Here is a 15,264-nt window from a genome sequence, read left to right as displayed (position 1 = left end):
CAACCTGGTTTTATAGGACTATTATATTTCCTGAAATTCTACACTATGAGGACCCCAGAAATCATCTACTGCAACCAATCCAGTTTCAGATGAAACACCAATCCCCAACATTTCTCGAGCTTTTTCTATGCATCTGGGACAGGCCACATGCTTTACTCCCATTCCCTGCTCGCTCTGCATGCAACCTAATAAGGTCATTTTGACCAATGAGGAAAAGGAGACGACTAGCTAGCCGAAGACTGCAGAGCTGTCATGTCACGTTAGGGCATTTATCTTCTGAGGAGACCTCTGGGAGAAATGCTCCAGGGCTAGCTCAGGCGACCTGTTGCTTTTTCAGCAGGGATCTCTACCCTGTGCTTACCCCTGTCTCCAGTGCAGCCTGCATACCCATTGCTTTGTCAGTACTGAGTGGCCAAAGGAGGCTTGAGATGTGTCTCCAGCCAGACCTGGCTCACATCCCCACCTAATTCCCTGTAGGCATGCAGCCTTGGAAGAGTTACTCAAAATACCACCCAGGAGTTCCCTATTTCTAAATTGAGGGTAGTAGCATTCATCTCAAGGGTGACTTTCCGGATTCGGTCAAATGAGAAGCAGAAACCAGTTAGTGTGGTGCTCAGGTCCAGTCAAGGATTGCTGTTATACCACCGGTGCTCTCCTTGCACCAACAGTCCTCAGTGATTCTCATCCGCCTAACCGTTGATGTTCCCTCCTGCCTTGTGGTCAGACCTGCCCCAGCCCTCTGGCCCCTCCCTCTCTCCTCCCAGCCTCTTTCTCACTAGTAACTGCAGGTGCCTCTGGGAAACAGACACTCAGGTCTTCACCTGCCCTCTGCAACACACCCAGGTAGTCTCTTCCCAGAAGGTGCAGCCAGGAGGTCTCCCAGGGTTTCTTTCCACCAGGTGGGAGACAGAACCATGCTGGGTCCCCTTGCCATCCTGTGTGCTCTCCTGTTTCCCGGTAAGTCCTGACTCTTCCCTGGTGCAGAGTTAGGGGACACCCTGAGGTTCCTGGCCATCACTCTCTCACAGCTGTTCCCCTCTCCCCTCGGCAGGCGGTGGAGCATGGCTCAAGGTGAGTCAGACTGCTTTGTTGGTGGCACAAGTGGGCAGTTCAACTACTCTGGATTGCCAACTGGACAGCTCGGTCATGTACATCCACTGGTACCGCCACCAGGAGGATACGGCACCCAAGAGGCTCCTTTATCTAGACATGTTCAGTTCCAGTGTGCAATGGGATTTTCCCATGAAAGCGGAAAAAGTCAATGCCAAGAAGGGCAAGGATCGCTCCAGCTGTACACTGTCGGTGCTGAAACTGGAGAAAAGCGACGAGGGCGTATACTACTGCGCTGCCTGGGAATACCACAGCCTTGTGCTCTGACCAGATCCCTGAGCAAAAAGGTCTCTGTCTCCCAGGGCACTGAAGACCTGGCACATTCCAATGATTCTGGGTTTCTGGCATTGTCCTGGAGTCAGCTCTCAGCACTCCGACTCTCGCTAATGCCCCTTCCCCTCTGCACTGGTCCACTGCACAGAACCCTGGAAGCTAAGGGGCCCCTGGCATGCAAAACCAAGTAGCTGTCCAGTCTGGAGGGACTGCTCTGAAGGTCGTCTAGCGCAGCGTTTCTGAAGCATTTGGAGCAGAATCTGTGCGGCCCAATGGAGTGGCCACTAGCCGCTAGCCACATGTGGCTCCTGAAAACTTGAAACATAGCTAGTTCAACCTGAGATGGGCTGCTTGTGGAACATACAAGCCATGTTCTGGAACTATTAAAAAAAATACATGAAATACCTTCTTAATAATTTCCATGTTAATTACATGTTGAAGTAATGAAGTCGCCCTTGAGATGAATGCTACTACTCTCAATTTAGAACTGGTGAAATCCTGGTTTGGATATCTCACAGCAAAAATAATAATAATAATAATAATAATCCTAGAACTTATTTGTTTCATTAACTTTTTTTAAAATGCAACCTTAGAAAATGAGTCTCATATTGTGACTATCTTTATTTGTACTGAACGGAGTTGTGACAGGCTGGCGATTAAAGATTCCGGCCATCACCAAGGAAGAATGTGGGAGTAAAATATTGTGCAAATCATTTCAGATAGAGACTTACCATAAAATGATTGAAAACTGAAACAGGAAGTCGATTCTTGATTCCAGTTTTCAAACTGCTGTCCTGCCCACGGCTTATTACTTTGCAGTAGAAACTCAAGAGCAAAGCACAGAAAACAGTTGGTAGAACTAACTTCTCAGCACCCTCATGCACTGGCGTACCTGGTGCTCAACTCATGTGGGTGGACATGATCCTCAGGCAGGTTGATGCAAGAGCCTGGATGAGACCCAGGGCCCTCACTTCCAATTCTCCTTGAATGTTGCTCCATATGGAATTTGGGGGGCCTATTCCTTGGACTTCTGTTCTGTCATCTCTACAGGGAGGTAGTTTAACTACCACAGTAATGGGGTTGATCCTCTGTAATAAAGCAAAATTATACCAATAAGATATCACGATGTTTACTAAATTTTTATAAAATTTATCAACTTCTTGAGGGAAAAAAAGAAAAGAAAAACTCTATTACTGATCCTCCAGTACCAAACAGGAAAACACCTGCTGTCATATGTGGGGGAAAAGAAAAAGCTCTCTGAGGAAGTCTAAGCTGAATTAAATGCCTTCCATTTCAACTGAAGATTCAAATTTTATGTACAACTTAATAGCACTGGTAAACATGATTGCTGAAAGGAAAGCCCAAAACACTTGTAGGTAATTAGTCCCTCAGATTCATTGACTCCTCATCTGTCTCCCTGAGTTTTTGCACTAGGAGATTTATATTTAAAATGTGCCTGTTTGTGAAAAAGGCTATTGCCCCTTTCCTCTAATGAAGCCTGGGTCAAGACGAAGACCTCCAACATGTACAGGAGGTGGAGGAGAGGGAGGGACAGAAACTTACTTTTGCTCTGTTTTGGGGATATTCCTTCATTTGCCTTCCCCATATCCTAGCACTGAACCCTTTCCTCTCAGTGCCTGACACCATAGGGAAGTGATTCTGAGACCTGAGTATTAGAGAGAAATTAGCTAAATATGAAGACACTATCAGAGAAGTCATCCCAGGTCAATGTAAATCTGAGTTTTCAACATAGGTCCATAGTGTCTTTGAGTTACAACCTAAAAAGAGAGTGGCCCTGTGCATGGAGCAAACAACCCCTATGTGGAGGGAAAAACAAGTCATATTTGGAGTCATTTCCTCTAGCTGCCCTTCTCCTTGTGGAGAATTATTATATTATATTATATTATATTATATAATTATATTATATTATAATAATGTGGACATTATTAGAATGTACAAGACCAAGTATGGTGGTGACGCCATTGATGTTTGCTGAACTAGGACTGTCATTTTGACTATTAGAGAGGGATTCACATTACCTCATGGGTGGGGGATTTTGCATAGAGAGATGCTTGAAATATCCTGATGATTTGATCTCAACTCATTTATTTCATTTTTGAGATGGCTGAGACACATGATTTGACTAATAGATGCAGCATTATATTATGAAATTAATGCTGAATAATGTCTAAGAACATCTCATAAAATCATAGTTTCTTTGTTTTATTCTTTTTCTTCTTTATATTATTTATTTATTTGACAGAGATCACAAGGACGCCGAGAGGCAGGCAGAGAGGAAGAGAAGCAGGCTCTCTGGTGAGCAGAGAGCCTGATGCGGGGACAGATCCCAGGACCCTGGGATCATGACCTGAGCTGAAGGCAGAGGCTTTAACCCACTGACCCACCCAGGCGCCCCAGAAAATCATAGTTTCCATAATTCTATTATCCATTACCAACTGATCACACACATTAGTACTGTGGAAAAATTCTTGTCTGTTACATCAGAGTCATCTTCTAAAAATCACAATTCTGAAAATTTCTGGGCACACCTGGGGATCTATGTTGACTGTTTTGTGTTGGATGTTCTTTATGTTCCACTCCCTAGAAGGGGTTCAGGAACACAGTTTTGGGTAGAGGAAAGGGCACAACTTGGAGACGTCACTTCTAAACATTGGGAACAGGAGAGTTTTTACCATGACACTCATACCCTTATTGATTCATAGAAAAACCTGTATGGCTTTTGATTTTTTTAAGAAAGTTACTGAAAAACAGTATTCACATTTACTTAACATTACAGTTCTTCCATGTTATTGAGCACTTAGACGTACCATGTGATTTCTGATGGTTAGAAATATTTGGAATAGCCTCTGTCTTAATCACTATTTTCCCCCTCTTCTCCATCAAACTTTGCTTCATTTACAAAACAAAATCTTTTTTTTCTGCTGATTTGTACTGGCTCCATGTGCCAAGTTAGAGACAAGGTTCATGTTGGTGGAGCTCAGTGTACCTTCGTGGCCTGAGTGTTTCTTTCCCCCTCTGCAGAACAGATGCCAGGTATAAACAGTGACACCAATTCTGAGTCTTCCAACACTGCATTTTCATTTCCTCATTTTTTTAAAAATCCCTTTTGTCTACTTGCTGATGAGAGAATGAGACCCTCTCAAGCAGAATAGTACACAACCATAGCTTTATTCAACACAGTTGTTTCCCACTTTTATTGCCTGAAAGCCTTTCATAGAAGGTTGCTAGAAAATCAGCCTCATGTGTTCATCTGGATATGGAGAGAAAGATACGCTTTCAAGTATGACCCCGTGTTTCTTCTGCTGTGGGGGCATGGATTTCTCCCCAGGCAAATTAATAGTATGGGTGCTGAGGGGCACAAAGAATGGATACTGTGAAATTTCTCGTTTCCTCCTCAGGATTAATGCTCCACTTCCCCCCCTCCCAACCCAACCACCCATTGCTCTGTGTCCCAGGATCCTTGATCTTTGTAGAAACAGTCATGGGAATCTTTTTCCCATTTTCAAATGGAAAGTTGGCCAATGGAACCTGAAGATAAAAAAACCATCCCCATGTCATCTGAAAAAAGCATTTCTTCGTGGACACTAGATTTCCAAGCCAGTGGACCCTGGGAAAAAGAAACAAGTCCCTCCAGTGGGTTAGTTGGTATAAAAGGGAATGACTTCTCCCACATGCACCTCTTGTTCCTGAGCATGAACCTCTGGGTATGGCGGGAGTTGGCACTATATGTTGGCCCCTCTGAGAATGCAGGCCCCCTTCAGGGAGGGAGCCCAGACCTCACTCTCTTCCACTTCCCAGTCTCTTGCTGATGCTTCCACTGACTGGTAACAAACAGCAACCAGAGGATAAGGAAACCCATCTGTGCAGTCCCTGAAGGTCCACCTTGTAATGCCCAGGGCAACGTAAGGAGAGATCCACTGTCCACGTGGAGGAGCAAAAGAATAAAAATCAAGTAGTCGTCAAGTATGTGGGTAATATTTGCCCCCAAATAAGGAAAACAAATTGCAGAGTTGGGAGATTTTATCTAGTTCCTTTCATTTCACCTTCTACAAAGTCACCAAAGTCCCATCTTTAACAGAAGAGGATGGGCCCTGGGAAACTGGACAAGTATTGAAAAATTATCATTAAATGTTGTGCTTTTCTAGTTCACTAGCTTAATAGAGAGGAACGTATAGATTATTTTTAATGCTTTTGTTCTTCACTTAAATGAGGGATTCTTAGGGATTTGTCAAGTTATTAGGAAAGTCATCATCACCTAAGTAGCAAAGAAAATAAAGAGATCTCTATCTCTGTGTCAATAAATGATTACAGGGCTTTATGAACGAGTGTTACAATGAATTCAGTTCAGTGTTCTTGATGTTCTTTAATACAATAAACAAGTGTACAGTACTGAACCAATCCTAACTCTTACAAAAAGAAAGTAGAGAAATGCCTGCCACTTTCATAATGTCAACGAAAATTCTGCTTCTCATATTGGTTATAATGTATGTATCATTTCTGTCCTTCCTTCATCTACCTTTATGTCATGTATGAGTTAACATTTAAATGTCTGATCACAAACTGATCATTCCTATCTACTGTGAGTTCTGTCCCTTTGGTTTCTGTTTTTTACTTTTAAATAGAAGTTACCAAACAGTTACCGAAAATCTAGTTTTATTCTGGAAGTGGTAGAATCAGTATTTGTAATCCGTAGGTCAATAGATTTCTTTGATTCTTTTCTTTGTTCATTCAAAGAAAAAGAGCTAAGTTCTTTATGAAATTTAATAAACATAATATTCTGATAGGATGTTAATAGCTATTTTTTACTGAAAATTCCTTATGTAGTAGGTAGGCATTGTATTAAGCAGTTTATATACTTCTTGTTATGTAAAGCCTCAGTATTTGAGGAAAGAAGAAAGGGAGTCTGATGGATATCAATGTACCCCCCACAGATGTCACTAACTTTGTCCTAAATGTCTGGTTTGACATAATTTCCCATTGACTTGCATTCCTAGTTATAGACTATTATGTTGAAATGGTGTGGTTATCTCAGAGAGAAGTAAGCTGTTCAGAGATTTTCAGTAATTGTGAAAAGCTCATTCTCCAGGTTCTGGCAATGAACAAAGTGGAATTCCATCCATTTAGCTGCTAGCCAATATGCTTGATGTTCAGTTTGTGGAGGAAATCATGTGATCACCATGAAAATCCTGCAAATACACTTATATCATGGCAGAAAGAATTGATGCTTCGACAAGAACAGAATCTGCAGGGTGGAAACTTTACATCCCATGGCATGGTGTGAATCAGTGGTGGTGGGTTCAGGGCCGGTTATTGACAAGAAGGTTCTGATGAAGCGACCAGTCCTAAAGACCAGCTGGGCAAAGGGCTGGAAGAGGGTGGGAGGAAGACCGGAAGAACAAACTCTCTCCGCATGCATAGTGATGTCAACATGAGAATGAGCAGGAGACAAACAGAGAAACAGAGACGATGAAGAATGTGCCCAAGGAGATTGTCCTAATTTGAAAGAAGCTGTTCCAAACCAGAGGACACTATTTTCAATTGGTAAGGTTAGAACCTCCCTCCAAAATCAGAATGAGGAAGAAATGATTTGTATATCTTATCAACAATAATGACACTTCCTTCCCCTGTAAGGAACCCGGAGCTGCAGCCTCTGTTCGGTGTTACCAGTGTGCCCTGCTCATATATGCCTAAAGGAGGGAGCACCCTGGGCCCCAAAACCCATCCCATGCCCACCCTCCTCTATACCCTGAGCAGGGCTGTGTCAACCGGGAGCGAGAGTGACTTTTTCTAATTATTCTGCAAAGGATGTGGCCTTTTTTGTTTACTTAAAAAAGGAAACCTCTGTGCTAAGAGACTGTTCAGAAGGTAGTAACTACATGAGTTATGTAGACAAGATACAGCGTTTAAAAATAAAAAGGCTTTCTGACTCTAAAAATAAACTAATTTACAAAAAAGTATTGTCAAAGAATGAATGAGCATACTATTGTTTGAATCTAGGAACCAAATTTTATAATTTAAAGCCTTGAGGAAATCTGTCCATCATGAGCAATACAGTAAAAGAGCAACAACAACAAAAGTCAGCGTTTGCATAGACCCCATGGGTCTCGGACTGTGGAGTCAGAGGAGATCAGCTGGAGTTTCTCTAGTTGTCTTCTGTGGAAGAGATGCTCCCTCCCCAGTAACTGCTTTGAGATTAAGAGATGAGAAATCCAAGAACTAAGCATACAGCCTAGAGGAGGACTTGGTATTATCATCAGACATCAGTTTTAAATTTCACATCTGTCTCTACTCCTTACCATGAAATAATTGGGACAATTAATTTGGGAAAGTCTTCCTTGACACTCATTTGCAATATTTCTATCTATACTAGTTATACCTGCGTCTACATATCTGTCAGTGTCTGTCTCCATATCTATCTCTATCTACATATCTGTGTCTATATCTCTGTCTCGCTCTCTCTCTTTCCAGTTAGTAGCCTAAATGATACAACCAGAAATATCTATATCTATATCCACAGTAGAAAAAAAGGATAATTACTCAATGCTGTACTTATCAAAAAAAAAGTGATTTATTGGTACCAAAAAAAAAATCAATCTTTGGGTATCTGATGTGTCAGATGTATTTGGTCTCTTAAAACACATGTTTAGAGCCAATATGATGAGAACAAGAAATAGACAGCACTGAGACATCCTGTCCCCCCTACTGAAATTCTTTTTATACAGTCCAGAGAACACAGTAGATGAAGCCACGTGCAAGATACAAAGTATTAGAGGAGCCCGACATTCAGCCCCAGGAACCTCTCTTCAGTTCTGGACTCTCATCATTTCCACAGGACAACCTCTGCCCCAGTCCCAGCCTCAGCCTCAGCCCCCACCCTGTGCTCCCTGACAGGTACCTCAGTCCTAGAATCAAGGGGAAATGAGCAGACAGACACCAGCTGTGCCTTCAGGATGCCAGCCTTCCTGCTGCAACTTCTCATTGACGTGATTCCCTCCTGTGGAGAGCTTCTGCCTGAGAGTCAGGACATATCAGTTCCTTTCCTGAGATTTCCAGGGAATATCAGTGGTTCAGGCTGCATGAGAAGGGGCTTAAAATGGAGAGAGGGCACATGACTGAGGTCATAGACATGAGTATGAGGACCAGGTGTGGTGCCAAATGAAGGAAGATGAAGACCAGTGCTCCTGGGATACAAGTGCTCCCAAGTAGGACATTTTCTCTGTGTCTGTGACCTTCTCAGACCCTTCTCAGGGTCTGCACAAGCCTTGTCTCTAGTGCAGCCTCCATACACACTTGCTGAATTAATCTGTGAATTTGAATCCCAGGAAGCATTACTGAGGAAGCGCATTGAGAGTATTTCCTGTAATGAATCCTAAGAACGCATTCTGGTACTTTGAGAGAAATATATAGACCCCTCTGAAAACACATACATACTTATGTACACATACATATATATTCTTATTACATAGTGGTATATATTATATTATATATTAAAAGTACATATGGAAGAAATAAAATATCTTTTTTTTACAGATTTTATTTATATATATATATATTTGACAGACAGAGATCACATTTAGGCAGAGAGGCAGGCAGAGAGAGAGAGGAGGAAAGAGGCTCACTGCTGAGCAGAGAGCCCAATGCAGTGCTCGATCCCAGGACCCTGGGATTACGACCTGAGCCAAAGGCAGAGGCTTTAACCGACTGAGCCACCCAGGTGCCCAGAAATAAAATATCTTATTTAAGATTGCGGGTTCTAAACATAGATCCTGTGGTACAAGTCAGAATGGCTAAAATTAACAAGTCAGGAAATGACAGATGCTGGCGAGGATGCAGAGAAAGGGGAACACTCCTACACTGTTGGTGGGAATGCAAGCTGGTGCAACCACTCTGGAAAACAGCATGGAGTTTCCTCAAAAAGTTGAAAATAGAACTACCCTATGACCCAGCAATTGCACTACTGGGTATTTACCCTAAAGATACAAACGTAGTGATCCGAAGGGGCACGTGCACCCAAATGTTTATAGCAGCAATGTCTACAATAGCCAAACTATGGAAAGAACCTAGATGTCCATCAACAGATGAATGGATAAAGAAGAGGTGGTATATATACACAATGGAATACTATGCAGCCATCAAAAGAAATGAAATCTTGCCATTTGCAACGATGTGAATGGAACTAGAGGGTATCGTGCTTAGTGAAATAAGTCAATTGGAGAAAGACAACTATCATATGATCTCCCTGATATGAGGACGTGGAGATGCAACATGGGGGGTTACGGGGATAGGAGAAGAATAAAAGAAACAAGATGGGATTGGGAGGGAGACAAACCATAAATGACTCTTAATCTCACTCAACAAACTGGGGGTTGCTGGCGGTAGGAGGGGTTGGGAGAGGAGGATGGGGTTATGGAAATTGGGGAGGGTATGTGCTAGCATGGGTACTGTGAAGTGTGTAAACCTGGTGATTCACAGACCTGTATCCCTAGGGATAAAAATACATTGTATGTTTATTTAAAAAAAAAAAAAAGGAAAGATGAAAAATCAAAAAAAATAATAATAATAACTGGTGTGTCCAAAGCCTCCATTTTCTTATATGAAATATGAAGCCAATAATAAAATCACCCACTTAGTAGGCTTTGTGAAGATTAATGAGATAACAGAGCAATGTGTTCACCTACCATGTAGAAAATGCCTTCAATATTGGGTAAAGCTATTAGTTATGAAAAATAAAGAAAATAAAAGCTCTATTCTTGAAAGTGTTTAAAATAATAAATAAAAGATAAATTTTGCTTTCGTTTACTTCCATGTTTGAAATAATTCAAGGCGAGAAAACACATTTTTCCATGAATGTGTCTGAGATGACCATTTATCTCCCTTCTCGGCTCCGAGCATCTGAAACCCTCGTCTATGTCCAGGAAACACCACACCTTATGAATCTGAGTGAAAGAATGAATTTGTTCCCACTCTAGGAAGGAAAAATGTCAGACTGTTTCTTAGCCTTCCTTAAGCTACAGTTAGGTAGAAAGTGTGGGCTCCCCCAATTAGACACATTCACACAACTGCTACCCCTTCATACAACACATGCACAGAGACACTCATATGCACAAACACGCAGGACAGAAAGCGATGCAAGTGCATATGCACACTCATCCATGCACACACACAGATGCACACAGACATAAACACAAACACAGACCAGGGACTGTAGGGAAATGCCTAGCAGCCATGTGGGACCAGGGAACCTTTCTCCAGAGTGACCATGGGTGCCTTCTTTCTGTCTCCTAGTCCTTTTCATTCCCAGGATGAAGCTTCCTGCTTAGGAAGAGTCAGTCCTCTTAGTTGTAGGCCATTGACCTTCTGGTCTGCCGTCCTCCACCTCCACAACATTCAACTACCCCGTATGGATCACTTCAGAAATGGTATTTATTGGAAAGGGGGGAAAATAGAACAGCTGCCTCAGGAGGAAAACTCAGCCATCCTGGTTTTTCATCTCTTTTCTCCTCAGGCAGGACTCAAGCCAGAGTTCACATCAACTCCACATGGTGTGTGACAGAACCACACACAAGTTTTAGGCAGAACTGTTTCAAGTTTTAAGTCATGCAAATATTTAGAGAAAACCAGATGGAAATCATAAAAGGCAAGGTAAAAAGTTTTGCTGAAGAAAAGATAGAAGAAAACAGGAATATGGAAAAATAAATGCATAAACAAAATACTAATAATATGTGACTGATTTTCAAGGATAGTACTCCAGAGCGGTCACCAAAGATTTTTCACATGAAATTTTGGTGTAAATAATAACGGTTGACAGTATGAGGATATTGAATTTGTGAAATGATAGTAGTAGAAAACATATGTAATTATTATCAAAAGTTTAATGTTTTCAGAACCTGGACTAGCAGTTATTAGACTGAAAGGCTCTCAGTTATTTATTGTACACTATCTTCTGTGATAGGATTGTTATTGCAACTATTTTCAGATGAGGATTTTTTTTTTATTTGTTTATTTACAGCATAACAGTGTTCATTGTTTTGGCATCACACCCAGTGCTCCATGCAGTACGTGCCCTCCTCATTACCCACCACCTGGTCCCTCAACCTCCCAACCCCCCCACTCCCCCGCCGCCCCTTCATAACCCTCTAGCTGTTTTTCAGAGTCCATAGTCTCTCATGGTTCATCTCCCCTTCCAGTTTCCCTCAACTCCCTCTCCTCTCCATCTCCCCATGTCCTCCATGTTATTTGTTATGCTCCACAAATAAGTGAGACCATATGATACTTGACTCTCTCTGCTTGACTTATTCCGCTCAGCATAATTTCTTCCAGTCCCGTCCATGTTGCTACAAAAGTTGGGTATTCGTCCTTTCTGATGGAGGCATAATACTCCATTGTGTATATGGACCACATCTTCCTTATCCATTCATCCGTTGAAGGGCATCTTGGTTCTTTCCACAGTTTGGCGACCGTAGCCATTGCTGCAATAAACATTGGGGTACAAATGGCCCTTCTTTTCACTACATCTGTATCTTTGGGGTAAATACCAAGCAGTGCAATTGCAGGGTCATAGGGAAGCTCTATTTTTAATTTCTTCAGGAATCTCCACACTGTTCTCCAAAGTGGCTGCACTAACTTGCATCCCCACCAACAGTGTAAGAGGGTTCCTCTTTCTCCACATCCTCTCCAACACACGTTGTTTCCTGTCTTGCTAATTTTGGCCATTCTAACTGGTGTCAGGTGGTATCTCAATGTGGTTTTAATTTGAATCTCCCTGATGGCTAGTGATGATGAACATTTTTTCATGTGTCTGATAGCCATTTGTATGTCTTTGTTGGAGAAGTGTCTGTTCATATCTTCTGCCCATTTTTTGATATGATTATCTGTTTTGTGTGTGTTGAGTTTGAGAAGTTCTTTATAGATCCTGGATATCAACCTTTTGTCTGTACTGTCATTTGCAAATATCTTCTCCCATTCCGTGGGTTGCCTCTTTGTTTTGTTGACTGTTTCCTTTGCTTTGCAGAAGCTTTTGATCTTGAGGAAGTCCCAAAAGTTCATTTTTGCTTTTGTTTCCTTGGCCTTTGGAGACATATCTTGAAAAAAGTTGCTGTGGCTGATATCGAAGAGGTTACTGCCTACGTTCTCCTCTAGGATTCTGATAGATTCCTGTCTCACATTGAGGTCTTTTATCCATTTCGAGTTTATCTTTGTGTACGGTGTAAGAGAATGGTCGAGTTTCATTCTTCTACATATCGCTGTCCAGTTTTCCCAGCACCATTTATTGAAGAGACTGTCTTTTTTCCATTGAATATTTTTTCCTGTTTTGTCGAAGATTATTTGACCATAGAGTTGAGGGTCCATATCTGGGCTCTCCACTCTGTTCCACTGGTCTATGTGTCTGTTTTTATGGCAGTACCACGCTGTCTTGGTGATCACAGCTTTGTAGTAAAGCTTGAATTCGGGTAACGTGATGCCGCCAGTTTTGTTTTTGTTTTTCAACATTTCCTTAGCAATGCGGGGTCTCTTCTGGCTCCATACAAATTTTAGGATTATTTGCTCCAGCTCTTTGAAAAATATCGGTGGAATTTTGATCTGAATGGCATTAAAAGTATAGATTGCTCTAGGCAGTATAGACATTTTAACAATGTTTATTCTTCCAATCCAAGAGCATGGAACAGTCTTCCATCTTTTTGTGTCTTCTTCAATTTCTTTCATGAGTGTTCTGTAGTTCCTCGAGTATAGGTCCTTTACTTCTTTGGTTAGGTTTATGCCCAGGTATCTTATGGTTCTTGGTGCTATAGTAAATGGAATCGATTCTCTAATTTCCCTTTCTGTATTTTCATTGTTGGTGTATAAAAAAGCCACTGATTTCTGTACATTGACTTTGCATCCTGCCACGTTACTGAATTGCTGTATGAGTTCTAGTAGTTTGGGGGTGGAGTCTTTGGGGTTTTCCATATAAAGAATCATGTCATCTGCGAAGAGAGAGAGTTTGACTTCTTCCTTGCCAATTTGGATACCTTTTATTTCTCTTTGTTGTCTGATTGCCGTTGCTAGAACTTCTAATACTATGTTGAACAAGAGTGGTGAGAGTGGGCATCCTTGTCGTGTTCCTGATCTCAACGGGAAGGCTGCAAGCTTTTTCCCATTGAGGATGATATTTGCTGTGGGTCTTTCATAGATAGATTTTATGAAGTTCAGGAATGTTCCCTCTATCCCTATACTTTGAAGCGTTTTCATCAGGAACGGATGCTGGATTTTGTCAAATGCTTTTTCTGCATCAATTGAGAGGACCATGTGGTTCTTCTCTCTTCTCTTATTGATGTGTTCTATCACACTGATTGATTTGCGAATGTTGAACCAACCTTGCAACCCAGGGATGAATCCCACCTGGTCATGGTGGATAATCTTTTTAATGTGCTGCTGGATCCTGTTTGCTAGGATCTTGTTGAGAATCTTTGCATCCATATTCATCAGTGATATTGGTCTGAAATTCTCTTTTTTGGTAAGGTCTTTGCCTGGTTTGGGGATCAGGGTAATGCTGGCTTCATAAAAAGAGTCTGGAAGTTTTCCTTCTGCTTCAATTTTTTGGAAAAGCTTCAGGAGAATTGGTGTTATTTCTTCTTTGAAAGTTTGGTAGAATTCCCCAGGGAATCCGTCACGTCCTGGGCTCTTGTTTTTTGGGAGGTTTTTGATCACTGCTTCAATCTCATTGCTAGATATTGGTCTATTCAGGTTGTCAATTTCTTCCTGGTTCAATTTTGGGAGTTTGTAGCTTTCCAGGAATGCATCCATTTCATCTAGGTTGCTTAGCTTATTGGCATATAACTGTTGGTAATAATTTCGGATGATTGTTTCTATTTCCTTGGTGTTAGTTGTGATCTCTCCATTTTCATTCATAATTTTATTAATTTGGGCTTTCTCTCTTTTCTTTTGGATTAGTGTGGCCAATGGTTTATCGATCTTATTGATTCTTTCAAAAAATCAGCTTCTAGTTTCATTGATACGTTCTACTGTATCTCTCGTTTCTACCTCATTCAGATGAGGATTTTTGAGGCAGAAAGAGATTAAGAAATTTGCACAGATTCAGGCAGCTCCTAAGTGACATGAAAAAATGCTTTATTGACGTGGTGAGTTGCTCAGAATATGACGTGAACTGAAAGAAGAAGAATGCAAAACCCTGTGTATATTGCACCTGTGACTCATCAAGGAATCTGTAGCCCACACAGTAATATTTATGTCCATGCATCTGCGAAGAAGAAATCGAGAAATCCAGAGACCATAATGGAGAGAGTTTCCACTCCTGGTGAAATGCTCAAGGGAATTTTTATCTTCATCTTTGTCTTTTCTCCATTTCTTCAAGGATGATATTTATCCACGTGTCCTACTTAGCAGCTTTGTGAATTCCCTTGATTCAGTTGTCACTCCTCTCACCCTCGCTGTCCTGTTTTAGGGAGTGAAAAATACAAGCATCCATATCATGTAATTGCTATGAGGATGGAAAAGGTAAAGGACATCTAGAATAAAACATCAAGAATAAAAAATGCTCGCTAAGCATTAGCTCGTTTTTAGAGGGGTGAGGAAAAGCAGAGGGAGAGAGAATCTTAAGCATGCTCCACACTCAGCACAATCCCAACCTGCAGCTCAATCTTAAGACTTTGAATCTGAGCTAAAATCAAGAGTCAGACACTTACCAACTCAGCCATCCAGGTGCCCTACATATTTCCTCTTCTGAAAGTTAGTGTTTAATAAAGATGCAATATTGCAAAATATTATATTGAGAAAGTATGTTCATAAAATAGCTCCTGGCAAGTAGAAAAAAATCTCATTTCCACAGAAATCAAGATTCTTTCATTCCCTTCACATTTATGC

The 15,264-nt window shown here is 41.4% G+C and overlaps 1 gene segment (V, D, J or C); it reads left to right on the top strand.

Moving 5' to 3' along the window:
- The first annotated feature begins 804 nt into the window (after nt 1-804).
- LOC123952182 overlaps nt 805-15,264 on the top strand; it is a 60,986-nt gene continuing 46,526 nt past the window's right edge. Inside the window, 2 exon segments of the C gene segment in view lie at nt 805-957; nt 1,052-1,363. Coding sequence covers nt 915-957; nt 1,052-1,363 — 355 coding nt within the window.

The sequence above is a fragment of the Meles meles genome, chromosome 10 (genome assembly GCF_922984935.1).
Source record: "Meles meles chromosome 10, mMelMel3.1 paternal haplotype, whole genome shotgun sequence".
Classification (NCBI taxonomy): Eukaryota; Metazoa; Chordata; class Mammalia; order Carnivora; family Mustelidae; genus Meles; species Meles meles.
Note: the sequence above shows the minus strand (reverse complement) of the source record. Positions and strands in the feature narration are given on the sequence as shown.